Here is an 18,154-nt window from a genome sequence, read left to right as displayed (position 1 = left end):
GAGTATCCACTCTCACTCCTCCTGGTCAATCTTGGACTGAAGGTCTGTCTGTGCAACAAAATAAGAAACTGCATACAGATTGGAAGGGAAGAAGTAAAACTGATTTCAGGCAACATGATCATTGACATAGAAAATCCTGAAGAATCTACAAAAAGTACATCCAAATAAATGAATTTAACAAGGTCGCAGAATACAAGTCAATATTCAGAAATCAATTGTATTGCTATATATTAGAAATGAGCATCAGAGGGGCTCCTGGGGGCTCAGCGGGTGAGCATCTGCCTTCGGCCCAGGGCATGATCCCAGGGTCCCGAGATCGAGTCCTGCGTCGGGGTCCCTGAATGGAGTCTGCTTCTCCCTCTGCCTGTGTCTCTGCCTCTCTCTCTCTGTGTCTCTTATGGATAAATAAATAAAATCTTTAAAAAAGAAGATTGGAATGCTTATGAATAAACATAACAAAAGACGAGAAGATTCTGTGACGAAAACCTCAGGACATGGCAGGTTGAATCTAGAGGAGATCCGTGGAAATGGGGCGGCACCCCGTGTTCGTGGTGTGATGTCAGATTCAGCGAAGCTACGATGTCAGTTCTCCTCGACGGAGCTTTGGATTTAGGGCCATCCCGCTCTTAGTTCAGCTGGCTTTGTTTTTATGTTTCAGAAATTAACAGGTTCCTTCTAAAATATATATGGAAATGCAAAGTCCCTAGAATAGCCAAAGAGTTTTGAAACAGAAAAACAAAGCCGGGGTACTCACACTGCCTGATGTCGAGACTTCTAAAGCCGTAGTAGCCAAGACAGTGTTTGGCTGCCATCAGGATGGGCGTGCGGATCAGGGGAGCAGAGCAGAGCCCCGAGGCCGGCCCACACGCACGCGGTCTCCAGCGGTTTCCAGGGGACAGAACTGCCTTTTCGACGAACGCCGCTGGGGTGAGCTGGCCGTCCACGCGGAGCGCCGCACACCCTGACCGGCCCTCTACACACACAACATCAAAATCAACAAACACGGATCGGAGACGCACACGCAAAAGCTAAAGCTATACTACTTCTGGAAACATAGGAGAGTATTTTTGAGACCCTGAAGCAGGAACAGATTTCTCAGAGAGGATGGCAAATGCACGGCCCACAAATGGGGAAAAAAGGGTGAGTTGCGCTTTATCAACACTTTAAAACTATGCCTTTGTCACGCCGATGTCCGCCACGGGAATGGAGGGCGAACGAGGATAGCGGCCTGCGCGCACGACCAATGCATGTGGCGCTAGAAACAACACGGCTCCGCCTCGGAAACTCCACGCTGCGTGAAAGAAGCCGGACACGAGGAGGATGTAGCCTCCGCCTCCACGCATAGAACGTTCTGGAAGGCGGCGGGGAGCAGGCCGAGGCGCAAGCAGCGGGAGGGGGGCTGGAGTTTGGCGGGATGTACCCGGCATCTGGACGGCGGAGGAGTGACACGGGGGTATGCGTTTCTCGAAACTCACGGAACTGCCCGTTCAACACAGTTGGATTTCCTTGTGCAAAAATCACACTTCAAGGCAGACCTTACGTGCTTGAAGAAGGAACTGAATCGATGGTAATGTTCATGGGCATCTGCTATTTCTCACGCATGACGACGTAAGCCCAAATCCTCCAACGTCAGAAAGTCGGTTTTAAACCTGTTAGCGTGACCTGAACTGACTTAGGGTCCTCGGGTGCCAGCTTATTGTGAAAATCATGTGCTGTTTCTGAAACATCAGTACACGTGGGTACGGGTTCTCTGCGGGACCCGCCATCTGTGCCCCATCATACGGGGGGTAGGCCGCCTGCCATCTCCCTAAAAGCCCAGGGGGGAATTCTGAGCTCTAAATTATATCTGGTCCCAAGGGTTTCAGGTAAGAGATTGTGGAGCTTTAATTGGAGCAATCAGTACACGAGAAAGGAGACCACATTCAAATCTGTACATTTTATTCCCTAGAAAAAGCACCCCTGAAACGTAACAGCAAGAGGCTGCTCCTCACGCCCCTCAGGCCTCGGGAGCGCAGACAGGCTTCATCCTCATCCCAGCCTGCACAGCTGTCACCACCTGGCCTGGGGCCGTGCGTGGCCTGCGGCAGGCTTCCCCGTGGAACCCACTCGGGGAGGGAGCCGGGGGGACACGGGGGGCACCGTGCTGGGAAGAGACCTGGGCCCCGGGCATCGGTCCCCTGCCCCAAAGAGCACCGAGCATCCTCTGCCAGGCACGGACGGGGGTGGCAGCGGCATCAGCTCATGTCTTGTCCCCCCTGCTCCACCTAATGAACCACAATCCTCCATGGAAATGAGTCGCTAAGCAGGGACGTGGGCATGCTGTCACCGTACGGGTCACAGATCCCTGACCGTGAGGATGCGCGGCTCTGGGAGAGGAAGCCCAAGTCAGGCCGGACGCCGTGCGGAGGGCTTCCCATTCCACTTCAGAAACCTTGGGTTTCTCCTGTGTGATTTGTTCTTAGCTCTGTAAAATTAGTGGCACCCAGAATTGCTCCCAACAGGGTTGGCCCATTCAGCCCGGGCCTTGCAGTCCTCCGGGGGCGCTGGCCTTTCCCCACATTTCCTGGCGGCCTTGCTCGGAGCTGCTTTCATTCCGCTGGACTTTGGAGGATATCAAAGGGCGGTCGTGGGTCTCCCACGGCACCGTGTTGGTGAGATGTGTGTGCGAGCACAGGCCCGCCCTTCTGGTAGGACAGTGAGCTCCTCTCCTTTGGCAGAAACAGGCGTCGACATGGCCGGTCATCTACGTAAATTACGCAGGCAGAGCGTGTTGGCAGGTCCGCGATCAGGCAGGCAAGTGCGCACCAGACAGCCGCGGGCTGCCCGCCGTAGGCCTCAGGGGACACGGGACCCCCGGCGCTAGCCCCTTGTGGCGAAAGGAGACAGTTTCCAAAATCAGCAAGAGTCCCAAGTGATAACTAAGACAAAGTCAGGAAATTTTTTTTTTTTAAGATTTCATTTATTTATTCATGAGAGACACAGAGAGAGAGGCAGAGACCCAGGCAGAGGGAGAAGCAGGCTCCGTGCAGGGAGCCTGACGTGGGACTCGATCCTGGGACCCCGGGATCACACCCTGGGCTGCAGGCGGCGCTAAATCGCTGGGCCACCGGGGCTGCCCCAAAGTCAGGAAAATTATACAAGGGAAATCAGTCTCTGAGTCAGCAGCGCTCTTTTAAAGTGACCAGGGGCCCCTGGGTCACTCAGCAGTGGAGCATCTGCCTTCAGCTCAGGGCGTGACCCCGGGTCCCGGGATCGAGTCCCGCATCAGGTTCCCTGCAGGGAGGCTGCTTCTGCCTCTGCCTGTGTCTCTGCCTCTCTCTCTGTGTCTCTCATGAATAAATAAAATCTTTCAAAAAGCTAAAATAAAATGAAGCGGTCAAGGCTCCCGACACAGTGTCCATTCGCTCTGAGGATAAGGCCCGAGTGCCACGATTTTCTCCTGGTGACCGTGTTTGAAGAAGCGCCTGCTCTTGCTCCAACAACAGGCATGGCTGGTGCTGGCAATCCAGCCTCCGCTTCCAAGGATCCTCAACTCAGGTGTAGTTTCTATTTTGCAAGTTTGTGTTTACGAAATCAGCTTTGCAGAGATTCGGGTCTGCCGTCCGTTGTTTGAACCTTCAGAAGACCAAGGGTGTCCCGACGGTATTTTATTTTATTTTATTTTTTTAAATTTTTTTTAAATTTTATTTATCTATGATAGTCACAGAGAGAGGCAGAGACACAGGCAGAGGGAGAAGCAGGCTCCATGCACCGGGAGCCCGACGTGGGACTCGATCCCGGGTCTCCAGGATTGCGCCCCGGGCCAAAGGCAGGCACCAAACTGCTGCGCCACCCAGGGATCCCCCCGACGGTATTTTAAAAGAACCCCCCTCCACATACACATTCGCGTCTTAAGTCCTTAATCAACAGCACTTGGTGAGGGTGCGTCTCCTTCCCATTCTCTCTGACCTCCACGTGGAGCAGGTCCTGCCAGTGTGACGTAGGCACACCCAGACATGACACGCTGCTGCACGCGAGAACCCAAGCAGCGGCGAGTGGGCGTGCAAACAAGCCAGCGCACAGGAACAAGTGACCTCACTGGGCTCAGTAATTCACTAAGAAGATACATTGTAAAAAAAAAAAAAAGAAGATACATTCTATTACGTTTTTGCGTCATCGTCGTTGCTGTGAGCAGCGGCCGTGCCAGCCAAGCCCCTCTACTGATAACAGCACCGTTTCTAGTAAAACATGCAGTGATTTGTGTTTGGCGCCGAGCACGCCTTGGCTTTGGCGCATCCTCGCCGACCCGGTACGGTCAGCGGGATTGCTCCTTCGTTGTAAAGGGAAGTGGCTGAAGTTCCAGGGGTCTAGGTTGGCCGAGCGCTCCGGGGGCTGCTCACGGCCGGGCAGCGCGGCGCCGAGGGCCACACGCTGGTCCCGAAGGGCTCCTGTTGGCGGGGAGAGCAGTTCCTGCGACAGCGCAGGGGGCCGGGACGCGGGCTCGGAGGCGAAGCCACCTCCCTGGGGCCCTGTCCTCGTGGACCCGGACTCGGGAGTGAGGGCGGCAGGAGGCCAGTGGCGACGTGGGGACATGGGGTTGGGGGGGGCCTGGAGGCCCTTCCTCCTAGCGGAGAGGGGCATCAAAGCTGGGGGGTTTGGGGCAGCGTGGGGGACACTGGGTTCCCCAAGCGCAAAACAGAGCGGCAGCAGGGTCCGTCCCGTGATGGGGACAGGTGTCCTGCGCAGACTCAGGGACAGGCAGGCGGCACAGCAGACCCGGGTACAGCCCGCCAGCTGTCGGGTCCCGAGGGGAACGCCGTGGGCGCTGGGAGCAGCCCGTCCGTGAAGGGAGCGTGTGTGTCTGTCTGCGCCGCCTCTCCGCGTGTTTAACAAGGGAGGTGTCCTTGGGTTCGGGATAAAGTCCCTCCGACTGTGTTCTAGAGCTGGTTTTCCTGAGTTTATGGAAGCGAGGAAAGGAAAACAAAGGGCTCATCACCACGCCCTCTGAATTAGGGTTTCATACTTTTTTCCATACACTCCCTTGGGGACAGTCCTCCAGTCACCCCCGGAGCTGCCCCTGCTCGTGGCCGACTGCCATCCTGGCCTTGTCCCTGGTACGGGCCATCCCCGGGACGATCCGGGACGCCAGACCTCACCCTTATTACACACACGGTGTGTTTTCAGATCTCCTGCTGTTTAAAATATTTACTTATTTCCAACCAGTAATACCTTATAAAACAGGTTTGCTCGTGGGAACAGTAATGACTGCGGTGTAATGACGAGACAGCGGGAAACACCTCCTGGCTCGCTTACACGAGCCACGTTGATTCACCATTTGTGCGTAACTGAGGGTAATTCGAGTCTAATGAGGAGAACTAGGAGCAGCCAAATATTTCATTTTCTGGTTATATCTATGTATGGATTTTAGCCTCCTCCATTAAATAGAGGCATATCATTACTGATATTAAGAGAATTCTTTTTTTTAAAGATTTATTTATTTATTTATTTATTCATGAGCGAACAGAGAGAGAGAGAGAGAGGCAGAGACACAGGCAGAGGGAGAAGCAGGCTCCATGCACCGGGAGCCCGACGTGGGACTCGATCCCGGGGTCTCCAGGATCACGCCCTGGGCTGAAGGCAGGTGCTAAACCGCTGAGCCACCGGGGGGGGGGGGGGGGCTGCCCTATTAAGAGAATTCTGATACTGTACGATACACTCTTTCACCCGGCAGGAATTATTTATCACCCTTTCAATTATAAAATTAAAATACGTCTCAAAAGAGGCCTTTCCACTAACGCAAAGATTCTTAATACGTCCTTCCTTCAGCCCAATTCCCTTTCTTTCAAGACGTGTCATCCGTAGTTTCCAAATGTATTCCTGGGTGTCTGGACTGTCGTGAGGACTAGGACCGTCTTCTCTCACACGTCTCAAGCGAGCGTGGTCTGCACGCAGAAGCACGCCGCGATCTAAATGTGCGTTTAACATTTGAAAACTCTCACTTCTGGTTTCCTCTCCGTCGTGACTTACGCGGCGTTCTCTCCACGTACCCGGCAGCTGACTCACTAACACGTTTGATGTTAAAGCTGAGCTGAGACGCACCCGAAAATGGAAAGTACCGGACAGATTTTCTTTCAAACCACAAGTAGATTTGATCAAACTGTTTGGTTTTTGACATATGAGTCAAGTAAAATATTTACTTAACGACGTGGCCTATCACAATTTTTTGAATGATATACCTTGAAGGGTAAAGCCGTGTCAAGCATCCGTGTGTGTGCGCGGGAGGGCCACCCAGCGGGCCCGGCCCGGCAACGGAGGCTCTGCCCGTGGAGAAGACGCCCCGCGGCACCCGTGTCTTTCGACTTTGCTTTGCTCGGGTGGCGCATTCCTCCCGCCGGTGCTGGCTGCTGGCGGAGGCTGGCAGGAGTCATCGGCCCGAATTCCAGCTGCACAATGGCAGGTGGGACCACCACCCGCTCAGCAGCTGGCTTGTCACCCCCTTGACCGGGACGTTGAGTCTGGATCAGTTAGTGCAACAGCTGCCTTAATCAAAAGATTCACCCTAAACTCAAAGCCTGCTTAGGAACTGCAGCTTTTGCCCCTTCTAGCCAAAGCCCAGGGAACAACGGGGCAGGAGTCCCCGGGGCTTCAGGAAGCACAGACCGGCTTCTCTCTGCGGTCCCTCTCGGGGCTTTGACGCCGGGCCGCACCCCCTCCCGAGAGGACACGCTTCCCCTGCGCCCCCGACTTGGCTCCCACTACCCCGTCCTCCTCCACCGGGACGCGGAGGCCACGGACTCGGCTTGGGCAGGCTGGGGAAGCAGGGCCAGGGCCCCATGCCTGTGGGACGAAGGCATACTCACGTCCCACTTCCCTCCAGCCCAGCGGACTCCCCTTTCCTGGGGGGCCTGCCCCCTGGTCGGCTGCTCCCACTCGCACGGAGCTCATTGTTTCCGCAGGGCTGTGCAGGGGCCAGGGGGCTCAGCTGCTCAGGCCTGGGGGTGCGGGGGTTGTGGGCTGGGAGGCGAGAGGGGCTGGGGTGCCCTCCACCAGCTTCCCCACGTGCAGAGGAGCCCAGAAGACCCGGGCCGCAAGCAAAGACAGCAAAGCAGGAGCTGGAGGGACAGACAGACACAGACAGGCCCACGGAGCCTGAGAAAGCAGAGACAAAGAGAGAAACTGAGGCCCAGGGACCCTGAGCTGACCTCCGTCAGGGTCGGCCGCACCCGGACAGCTCCTGCGAGTCAGCAGCGGGACCCAGCCTTGCTCTCTGGCCCTGCCTCAGACGACGCAGCCCAGGGCGAGGCTGTGACAGCGGCCCCGCGGCCCACGGGGCTCCTCGTGCAAGCTGGGAGCACGGGGACAAGGGACAGTACGACGCTGGAGTGTCCTGTGGGGACAAAACCAGGCTGGAAGGGGCGGAGGGCAGCGGCCGTCAGAGCACGTGCCATGCGGGTCTTGGGCCAGAAGTAAAGGACCCGTATTCGAGAGGTATGTCACCCACGAGACCGAGAACGACACCTTCACCAGAACAGAATTGGAGCCGAGGGAGGGGACCTGCCACATGTGTGCCATCGGCGCTAGGAGTCTCGGCTCAGGCCCTGCACGGCGTCCCCGGTGCTGGCAGGTGGCAGGGCGGGGAGCATGACCAGACCTGCAGGAAGAGGGGAGGGGACGGCCTGTGCGGATCATGGTCACACAGCCCAGGAAGGACGGAGGACACGCCCCGGCTGTCCTCTCCCTGGCCCTTCCTGCCTCGACCCAAAGAGAGGCCAACAGGCAAGCCGGGCTCAGCCTCGGGGCCACAGCAGAGGGCAGAGGGCGGGCAGGGGTCAGATAGGTGCAGAATGAGCGTCACTTCCACCCCAAGATCCTTAAGTTGTCCTCCTGGATGGGGCAGGGAGAGGCTGCTCAGCTTCCAGGCTTCTCACACCTGCCCAGGACGAGGTGGGCCGGGCCCCTGGCTCCACAGGCGGGGAGGGGAGGGAGGCGGCCAGGCTGCACCCCACTGGGGAAGCCCCCCCCTTCTCCCCAAGGGGTCACGGGGTCAGCCGCCCCCAGGCCAAGGCTTTTCTTACCGAATCAGCCTAGGAGCTTCTTCCCTTGGCAGAAAGACATAATGACTAATTCATTCTTTTTTTTTTTTTATTGAAGTTCGATTTGCCAACATATAGTGTGACACCCAGGGCTCATCCCGTCCAGTGCCCCCCTCAAAGAGCCAATGTCACTGCATTCATTTCCCTGCAACGGCCACAGGACTGCCCCAGGGCGAGGGTGAGGACGGCCTGTCCTATAGGATTCAGCTGCTGGGGGCCCCTAACCCTGCTCAGGCTCAGGCACTTCCCTGCCCCCCTGGCAGGACCCCGTTCCCAAGCCAGGCTCCTCCTGCGGGGATCCTACTCCTCTGAGCTGGTGGGGCCATCCCGTCCTCACGGCGAGTGGGTTTGCAGGCGCGGCCCTCTCTGGGGGGCTCCCCGGTGACACTCTGACGTCCTGGTTCTTGGAGTCCCTCTTGGCAGCTGCAGGTGTCATGTCACCGGAGGGCCTTGCTGCCTCCCGGTCAGCAGGTCAGCATGGCCTCCCTCTCCCTCCCGGCGGAGCCTCAGGGTCCTACAGCCTGGCAGCTTTGCCAGGACCTGGGAGCACAGCCCCTGGGGCAGCGCCGGCGGAGAGCAGAGGACAGGCCCAGGGCTGGGCAGCACCAGCCATACGGGCTGTGCCACCGGGCTCAGTGCACGACCTGGGAGGACCTGGCTGTGGTCAGCCCCCGAGCAGCAGAGTGCGGAGGCTGGAGGGGGAGGAAGCAGGCTTGGGGAGGGGCTGAGGAGTGTCTTGGCACCGACCCCTGCCTCTGGGTCTTGGGCCTGAGGGCAGGAGGGACCCAGGGAGGGTGGGCCCAGGACCCCAGGGCCTGGTGACCCACCTTGGGGAGACTCCGGCCCCGTGTGGTTGCTGCTCTGAGGGCGTCGGTCAGGCCTGTGCAGACCCTCATCGTGCCCCCACGCCCGGGGCTGGCCAGAGAGTGGTCGGCCTGAGTGCACCCACTCTAAACTGGCTCTGGGTGTCACCACTTCTAGGCAGCCTGGGGAGACTCCTGGGTGCCGTCCAGGGCCACCACGACCAGCGTGGTCAGGGGCTCGAGCTCACGGTGGCCCCGGGGGGCAGGTCACCCGCTGCCTGCACCTGCAGAGCCCGCGGGCCTGCTTGCATACAGGCCAGATGCGGGGCGGCCAGGGGGCACCCCAGACCTCTGCGGGGCTCCACCCGAGGCCCAGATGCAGCGTCGTCCGCGTTCGGTGGACAAGGAGGCCACGCTGGCAGTGGGCACTCCGGGTGGCTGGGGTCCGCCGCTCTCCCTCTTGTGCTTCTGGGAGGCTGGCGGTCCTGGCCTGTCCCTCAGCCCCAGCGTGAGCTCGGGCACACGCCTGCACGTCCCCGCCGCGGCCTCCCCGTGTGCGCCAGTGTGCCCAGCGCCGTGAGGGCAGCGACCTTAGGGAAGGGGCCTGGCCGTCACCTGACTGCAAAAGCAGCGTTGCTCCCAGAGTCACACGAAAAGGAGAAGCGCTGTCGGCCGAGCCGCCTCCTGACAGCCGCCGCGGGCCAACCGCCTGAGCCTCGGCGGAGGCCAACCAGAGGCCCCGCTCCAGGCTATTTTAAGCATGGACTTAAAAAGTAAAAGCAGCTGTGAAGTGAAAAGTTTTAGGAACATTTCCATTTCCTGCAGCGATGGCGCGCAGAGCCCGGCCCGTGGCCCAGCGGCACAGGGTCCCCTGCGGCAGAGGCGAGGCGTCCTGGCCTGCGCCAGCCGGGCCGGCTTCGGGGATCGCCCGGCCCGGCCTCGGGCCACCGCCGGGTCTGCGGGTCTGCAGGTCGAGGTTGGGTGACTCATCCGGGTGGGTGGCGCAGGGCAAAGGCCGCGGCGGGTGTGGCCCCGGGTGCAGCACAGGCGGGGTAGGAGCGGCCCTGACCCGTCCAGAGCCAGTCCTGCGGGGGGGCCCCTCCATCGGCCCCCTCAGTCCTAGGCTGGGGGCGCCCAGCAGGGTGGTCACGCAGGTGGCTCTCCACCTCCTGGTCTGCGTCCTCGGTCTCCCTCTCCCTCTGTGCGCCCCTCGCCCCAGGTCTTCAGGGCCCACTGGCGGGCCTGGCCGTGTCCAGCGTCGATGGGGCTGCACCTGCACACAGAGCACAGGGCCCAGCGTAGGGCCCCCAGCAGGAGCGTCCGGAGGCGGGCGGTGTCTGGGTCTGAAGGGCTCCTGCAGGTGCACGCCCGGGCGTTCCCACCCGCCCTGCTCACAGGGGACGCCCAACAGGTGGGACCCTTGAAGGCCTCTCTCCCTACGGGTCACTGCTCCTGGGCCAGGGACAGTCCTGCCTCCAGCCCCGGGCTGACCTGTCTCGGGCTTGACTGTTGGCTTCTTGACTCTCGTGGGGAGCGGGCTCCTCTGTCCCATCCCGACCCAGGGCGCCCAGAGGGACCTGGACGTGGTCTGCTCCCAGGACCGGGGCCCCATCCTGGGGAGGGATGCGCAGCACTCACGGCCTGGTGGGCAGCTGCCGGCCACGTCCTGGGGAATCCAAGCACCACCACAGCCATGGGGGCCGGTACCCCAGGAGAGAGGAGGGAGGGAGGGAGGGAGGGGACCACAGACATCCCGGGGCTCCGGTCCTAACGTGGGGCTTCTAGAAATGAATCAAGCGCAGGGAGGGAGGCGTTGAGTCTGCAGGCCCCTGGGGGTGTTACCTCGCCCATGTCCTCCCTGCTCTCCAGGCTGCTGTGCAGAGCCCCCCGCCCCCGACAGTTCCAGGGGAGCCCAGCCACCCTCCATCCTGCTTCCCTGGGGACACCCGGCGCCGGTGCTCAGCCAGCTGCAGGCCTGGCCAGGGGTGGGGATGGCCTGCACCCCAGCCCCGCACGGCGCAGTGAGGGGCGGCTGCTGCTGCTGACGGTGCCGGGGGGCAGAGGGCTCGTGGAGGACAACCCCCAGCTGGCAGCAATGGCTGTCGCCCCCCCCCCCCCATCTTCTCTCCGTCGCCGTCACCCGCCTGGGATGGGATGTGAGTGTGCGGAGGCCAGACCAGGCCTGGGCTGCACAAATGCCTGTCTCCCATCACCGCAAATCAGATGTCTGCTCTCAAAGGTCAGCTCTTACTTTGAGCAAAGAGATAAATGTGGATCTTTATTTCCCCATTAGGGTGGCATGGGCACCCGCTGCCCCATTTACCCCCGGCCCTCCTCAGCCCTGACTCCGAAGCCACACTCCCTCTGGGGCCGGGCACCCCTCTCTCCTGAAGCAAGTGCTCAGCCAGCTCACCTGTGCGCACCTGTGTCCCCCGCAAGCCAGGTCCAGACTTGGGCTCCAGCACCAAGGGGGCGTCCATCAGCCTGGGACGTCATCTCCACTCGGCCCCGATGCCGGTGGCTCACATGCGGTGGCATCACTTTCGGGGTCACCGAGTCTGTGGGCCCCGGTGAAGGGGCCATGCCCGTTCCCCGGCCTCTGCCGCATGGTAGGTTCCAGCCGGGGGCGGGGGGGCCGAGTCCGAGGGGCCCAGGGCTCCGGGTGTGGAGCGGGACACCTGGGAAGGTGGCGCTGTCAGAGCCCCAGCTGGAAATCGGGTGCAAGATTCCTGCTTTTTTCTTGGCTTCCTGGGAAATTCGGCCCCGTTAGTGACGTGCGATGGCGAGTGGAGGGGACACCTGCAGGCGGCTGCACTAGTGGGTGACGTCAGCAGTGCACCTGCACCGTGGGCAGCTTCGGGCCCCTGGGTGGACTGGTCCGCAGTGACCGACCGGCGTCCCGGCAGCCGGGTCTGCAGCTGGGTGCCTGTGCCTGCAGCTGGGGTGCCCCAGCTCCTCGGGTCAGCTGCTTGTCAGCGCTCACAGGACTACATGGTTTCCCCCGAAGATCTGTCCCCTGAGGGGGCTCTGGGAAGCGCTAGCTGCCTGGAGAGAAGGCTCCACGTTCTCCCCACATGCGCAGCCCCAGGGGAGTGGGTGCTGGGGACCCTGGTCCTGGAGACCTTGGGGGGCCGTGCAACCCCGACAGGTGAGCCCTGGCTCATGTCCTTCCAGCCCATGAATCACCTTTTCAGGAGGAAAGGGCTCATCCTCGCCATAGGTCTGGAGGCCAGCATGGCAGTGGCTCCTTCTGGCCCCGGGGGGGGGGCGGGGGGAGCGCCTGCAAAGGCCCCACTGCGGGTCAGGGCTGAGCATGTGGCTCTCCCGGGCCTGGCCGGTCCTGCTCCCTCCTCCGGAAGCCCCGAGGGACCGGGTCCCTGCACTTGAGGGTGGAGTCCCAGCCTCGCTGAGCGGCTACCGGGTGCTCGCGGTGCTCAGGGACGCCTGTGCTTTGGGCTGAGCCCCGTGGGTGACCCGATGACGCTGACGCTGTCGGGCGCCCCATGAGCCGGCACCCCTCTGGGCGTCACGGGTCATCCCCGGCCTAAGTGCCACTGGCGATCCGAGTGAAGCGCCATCCTGGTTGGTGTGGGTAGGTCACGGCGCCCGCCCCCAGCCCGGGGACAGCGGGCACAGAGCGCTCACTCGGGAAGTTCCTGTTTCCCTAGGGGCTTCCTGAGGCCGGGCCCCCGCCCCGTGGAGCTCACCCCTCCGGAGAGGGAGTGGGTGGCTCTGCCCCAGGACGTCCGCTCGCTCGCGCGGAGTCCAGAAGTTAGCTAGTGCTGGCACAGCTTCTCACCCCGCTGCTGCGTGGAGCCCCTTTACCACGAGAGGTGACCCCACGCGGGGGGAAGACCCCACACGGCAGCGGCAGGCCCGGCCCTGGGGCCGGCTCTCCCCCAACGGTCTCTGGCCCTGGAGGCCGCTGGGGTTGAGGCCCTGGCTGGAGGCTGCTGGCTGGGTCTGAAGTCCTGGGTCGCGTGGGGGGCAGGGGGCTGGAGTGGGTGGAGGGCCCTGCACGCCTGTCCGGGGGCAGTGTCCCGTCCGGGGGCTCGGGGTTAACTGGAGAGTTTCTGAGGGAGCCTGATCTCCCCCGGAGCAGCACCCAGGGGCCACCCGCCTCCTCAGCAGCAGGATGACCAACCCGAGGGCCATGACGTCACACGAACGGCTCAAGTCACCTGGAGAGGAAGCCTGACGGCTGTTTTTCCCATGGAAACAGACGGCGGGCTTGGTGTTCAGGGACCCCTGCTCCCCCCACAGGCTCTGAGGCTGTGACCTCTCTCCTCGGGAACCCAAAACGACCTCTGGGGACAGGTGCGGGGCCAGCTTCCCAGGCTGTGGACTGGACAGTCCCCCAGGACAGCAAGGTAGAAGGACCCCCTACTGGTCCTGAAATTCTGAATCCTTCTCCCACAAGGGGCCACGTTTTCATTCGGGCCCCACATCCCGGGCTCTGCAGGGGTCACCCCGGCCTGTGTGAAGGGCCAGGAGCTGCCACGGGGCCACCATGGGTGCCAGGATTAGGCTGTCTGGGTGGGAGGAGGGTGGGGGGCTCCACCCCTGGGCCCAGGGAGAGGGTGGGCTTCCGTGTCCAGGGCTGGGGGGCCAGGTAGCCCTGCCTGCCGCCTGTCCCTTCTCTTCCAGGGGCTCTGAGAGGCGGACCCCTCCCCCCCCCAGGGGCTCTGTGCGGCCTAATAATAACTGCAGGCCTGGCCCCAGGGGCCGGCTATTTTTAGAGCCCCTAACCCAGCCCCCATGTGACTCAGCAAGACCTCAGCAGGGATGAGAAAGTCGGAGGGTGGCCCGCGGCCAGGGTGCTCAGGCGGCGGCAGGCAGCGGGGGGCCCCCCCAGCCAGGAGGTGAGGAGCCCTCCCGCCGCCCCCTCCGCGCCGGCTCCGCCCCCGCCGAGCATGGAAAATCTGATGTCAGAATTCCAGCATTGGCAAGGAATGCGGCTGACCTTCACCTCCCGGAGCCAGAGCCCGGGCTCCCACCCAGGCCCCCAGGCGCCCTGGGACCGCAGCCCCTTCCCCTGTCTGACCCCCCAGTGTGGCCCTGGCCCCACCAGCCCAGGGGGGCTCTCCCGCACGGAGCCCCGAAGGCACCCCCCCAGCGTGTCCCAGGCTGGTCCCGCCCCAGGCTGGCCCCGCCCCCCACAGGCCCGGACATGTGGGTGGCCCCGCCAGGCCATTTGTTCCAGGAAGGGTTTCCAGAGCGGGTCCCCCAGGCTGGGTGGCGAACCCCTGCCCCGCTCCCGGCTCCCGGCTCCCAGCACCGCCTGCAGCGCTGAGGCTCCTGGTCCTGTCCACACCTCGAGGAATGTCGGCAGGATGTGGGGAGGGTGGTGGGACCAGCAAGAGAGCAGTGTACATGCATGTGAGCATGCTCGTGTGTTACGGCATGTGCACGTGAGTGTATGAACGTGTGTACACACGTGTGCTCGTGTCTCATGCGTGCACATGAATGCAAATGTGTCCTTGTGGGCACGGGCACACGAGCATAGGTGTATGGGTACACATGTGCACGCCAGATGCTCTGGGTACGTGTGAGGCACGTGTGTTCACATGTACACAAACATACGTGTGTGTGTGCACACGTGCATATGTAGGAGCTTTGCTCCCTTGGAAGTACGCTGAGTTCCCGCAGCACCTTCTGGTCAAGTGGAGGCACACGGACAGCTGTTCCCGCCTGCTGCCCGGTCCCTTCCTCCCAGTGGGAGCTGTGCCCCCAGCTAAGGGAGAAGACGGGGTGAGGGCGAGGTCTGTGGGGACCTGGGTCTCTGGGTCAGGAGGGATCCCTGTGCATTGGGGGCCCCATGAAGAATCAGGGAGACACTGAGGAGCGGTGGCGGGGATGCCCTCGGGGAGGATCCCAGCCGCAGAGGGCAGGTCCTACGAGGCCTGGCCCCCCTTTCCTGGCAGGTCCATGGCTTTGGGCCGCCCTGCAGCCGGCAGGGAAGGGCAGCAGCCTGGCGTGCGCAGCCTCCCACGCCCCGGGGCCCGCCAGCGCCCCCGCCCCTCCTGCTCACTCTTCCCAGGCACCCCCGGTGCCCAGCTGCGGTCCAGCTGTGAGGCATCTGTTGTTTATTCCCCAGAAAGCCAACGTGCCGGTGTTCACCTTGGACGCACAGCCTTTGGGTCGGCTGCTGTTTGTTTTCTCTGCTTGGAGCGTCAGGACGCGGACCTATTTAGGGAAGGCGTTGCTTCCCAAAGATGGATAATGACAGTAATTACATCTGGCCTGTCCTGCGTCTTCCGGCCCCACGTCTGTCTTCAATGAAGTAAAGAAGAATTAAAAGCCATTTTCTGGAATGAAAGCATTTTGCTGTTTTTCATTAACTTCGGAATCACCCAGGAAAGGTTTTCCCGAACAGGATACGGCTGCCCGCCCGTCACAGGCTTCCTCTTCAGGTCCCGCTATGACCCCCTGAGGCAGAGACGCAGAAGCCCACCGCACGTGGGGAGCCAGGCCATCCAGTCCTCGTGCGAGGCCGGGCCAGGGTGCCTGCCGGCTGGTGGGCGTCAAGCGGGGGTCCCCTGCCCTCTGCTGGCCCCGTGCCGCCTGCAGCCTCCCGCTCAGGAGCGCCAGCCTGGGCACACCAGGAGCCCCCAAGGCCCTCTCGGCCGTGGGGCTGCTCTGAGGCGGCTGTGCTGGTTCCCAAGAGCCCCCCGAGGCTCTCGCCCCCCCAAAATTCAGGATGTGGTGGATGGCAGGGGACGTCCCCTCTGTGCATGTGGACCCTGTCTGGGGACCCCCACGGGGACTCAGGGCCAGGCCAGTGGGAGCCAAGGATACAGGGCCTGGGACAAAGGTGATCGGAGGACAGAGGACCCCTAGACGTGGGCCCCCCAGGCTCCCTGCTGCAGCCTTTGTGGGACAGGGTGCTGCACCCCCGGGAACAGAGGAAAACCAGTCCCCAGTCCTGCCGGGGTGGACACGGATGGCCCCCTGTGTGCCCACACGTGCACCTGCACACAAATACGCCCATGACAGACACACACGCCAGCCACACGCATGCACACACACCACACACACTCACAGAGCACACGTCCCAGAGCCCGTACGCTGGTCCTGTGTAAGGGAAGTGAAATGGCTCCCCTCCAACAACAACATGAAAGAACGAATCTTTGGACAGGAAGGAAACTGAGGCAGCCCAGGAGTCCGAGCCGGAGGAGGAGCGGGGCTTCCGTGAGCCAAGAGCAGGGGCGGCAGGGGCGTGCATGGGGCGGGGGACGTGTGGCGCCCCGGCTCCGAGTGCCAGGCTGCGGGTGTTGGTGTGTAGGAGCTGCGGGCGCCGAGCCACGTCCGCGGGAGTGTGTCCGTGTTGAGAGATAATCACGCACCAGCTGCCGGCTTTGGACCCGTGAAGGGAGTCGAGACCTTCGGCGGCACGGTTGAAGTGACCGTGTTACAGAATGCCGGGTGTCACGTGAAGAATGCACTTGTTGGTGAGCATGTGTCACATCTTCCTCGAATTTGCTCATGTACCGGACCTCGTGAAACCTCAAGCCTCCCAGAATATGTTTCTGTAGCGGCCACGCTTTTCCACCTCGATGAAATACGCTGGAAGGGAACGACAGGCACGACAAGGACCCTGCACGTCTGGCTGTGTGGGGCACGTGCACGAGCCTGAGGCTTCCCTGACGGCCGATGGCCGGGGGACACGGGACGGCCTCTCCTCAGGCTGGGCCGGGCAGCCCTCCTAGCTTGCCTGGAGACCCCAGCCACTAGGAAGGAAAGCAGATCCCCCCAATAGCAGGCCACGCTCAGATACTGGGACATCGTGGAATTGCTGGTGCTACCTGTTAATGGTTATAGGACGTGTCAACTTCTCTTCCCAGACCCAAACTGGGAGGTCTTCGATGTTGTCCTTGGGAGGAAGCGTGAGCATCTGAGCATTTCTCAACTATATCAATTTTAAAAGCAAACTGGGGGGAAGAACTAAGTATCTTGTAAGCAAAAACTAAAGAATTAGAAAAACGATCAAAACTGATCAATACATCCAACTCCCGCTTCGTGGAAAGGAATGGCAACAAAGAAAGAGATCGGTGGCAAACAGAACCTGGAAAAAGAGCAAAAATAGAAATAAGCAAAATCGTATAACAAAAGACACACAGTTAATGCATGAAAATCCCAACAAAAATAATTTTATAAAATATAAGTTAACAGGGGATCCCTGGATGGCTCAGCGGCTGAGCATCTGCCTTCAGTGCAGGGCGCGATCCTGGAGCCCTGGGATCGAGTCCTGCATCGGGCTCCCCGCATGGAGCCTGCTTCTCCCTCTGCCTGTGTCTCTGCCTCTTGCTCTCTCTGTGTCTCTCATGAATAAATAAATAAAATCTTTAAAATATATATATATAAGTCAACAAAATGGCCTCAAGAAGCATGAGAAAATAGAACACTCATGGGAGAAATTGAGGAAGACACAAGAAAATGGACACAGTCCATGCTCATGGATTGAAGAATAAATATTGTTAAAGCGCCTTGCTAGCCAGAGCCATCTACACAGTCAATTCAATCTCTGTCAAAATGCCATCAACTTATTTCACAGAGGTGGAACAAATAATCCTAAAGTTTATCTAGAACCAGAAAAGACCCCAAACATCCAAAGGAATGTTGAAAAAGAAAGCCAGAGCCGGGGGCATCACAATGCCGGACTTCAGGGTGTACTACGAAGCTGTGGTCATCAAGACAGTGTGGTCCTGGCACAAGAACAGACACAGAGATCAATGGAACAGAACAGAGAACCCAGACGTGGACCCTCAACTCTGTGGTCAACTCGTCTTCAACAAAGCAGGAAAGACTCTCCCCTGGAAGAAGGACGGTCTCTTCAACAAATGGTGCTGGGAACACTGGCCAGCCAGGGGCAGGAGGATGAAACTGGACCGTTTCCTCACACCGCACACAAAGATAGACTCAAAATGGGTGAAAGACCTAAATGTGAGACAGCGGCCCAAGAAAATCCCAGAGGAGAACACAGGCACCGACCTCTGTGACCTTGGGCACAGCAACTTCTTGCAAGACACATCTTTACTGGCAGGGGAAATAGAAGCAAAAATGAACTGTTGGGACTTCATCGAGATAAAAAGCATCTGCACAGCAAAGGAAACAGTCACGAAACCAGAAGACAACTGACAGGATGGGAGAAGATATTTGCAAATGTCTTATCAGATCAAGGGCTAGGATCCAAGATCTATAAAGAACTTATCAAACTCAACACCCAAGACAGAAACAATCCAGTCATGAAATGGGCAGAAGACGGAGGAGGACATAGAC

General features: G+C 60.4%; 1 protein-coding gene across 1 annotated transcript; it reads left to right on the top strand.

Annotated features, from left to right (window-relative positions):
* Window positions 1-9,705: 9,705 nt before the first annotated feature.
* LOC119866505 (translation initiation factor IF-2-like) lies at window positions 9,706-15,194 on the top strand. Its single transcript, XM_038579181.1, has 4 exons — window positions 9,706-9,851; window positions 11,169-11,484; window positions 13,139-13,245; window positions 14,973-15,194. Exons 2-4 carry the CDS (start codon window positions 11,175-11,177, stop codon window positions 15,096-15,098), a joined length of 543 nt encoding a protein of 180 aa, XP_038435109.1. The 5' UTR covers window positions 9,706-9,851; window positions 11,169-11,174; the 3' UTR covers window positions 15,099-15,194.
* The last annotated feature ends 2,960 nt before the right edge of the window (window positions 15,195-18,154 follow it).

Source organism: Canis lupus, chromosome 28, assembly GCF_011100685.1.
Source record: "Canis lupus familiaris isolate Mischka breed German Shepherd chromosome 28, alternate assembly UU_Cfam_GSD_1.0, whole genome shotgun sequence".
NCBI classification, from domain to species: domain Eukaryota; kingdom Metazoa; phylum Chordata; class Mammalia; order Carnivora; family Canidae; genus Canis; species Canis lupus.
This window is presented reverse-complemented; position numbering and strand designations above follow the sequence as displayed.

Bases quoted from the DNA above. Each gene is read 5' to 3' on its own strand.
- LOC119866505 (XM_038579181.1), top strand. From the start codon at position 11,175: ATGGGCACCCGCTGCCCCATTTACCCCCGGCCCTCCTCAGCCCTGACT. The intron at 11,485-13,138 runs GTAGGTTCCAGC...CTCCCCCCACAG, and splicing joins TCCCCGGCCTCTGCCGCATG to GCTCTGAGGCTGTGACCTCT. The intron at 13,246-14,972 runs GTAGAAGGACCC...TTTATTCCCCAG, and splicing joins CAGTCCCCCAGGACAGCAAG to AAAGCCAACGTGCCGGTGTT.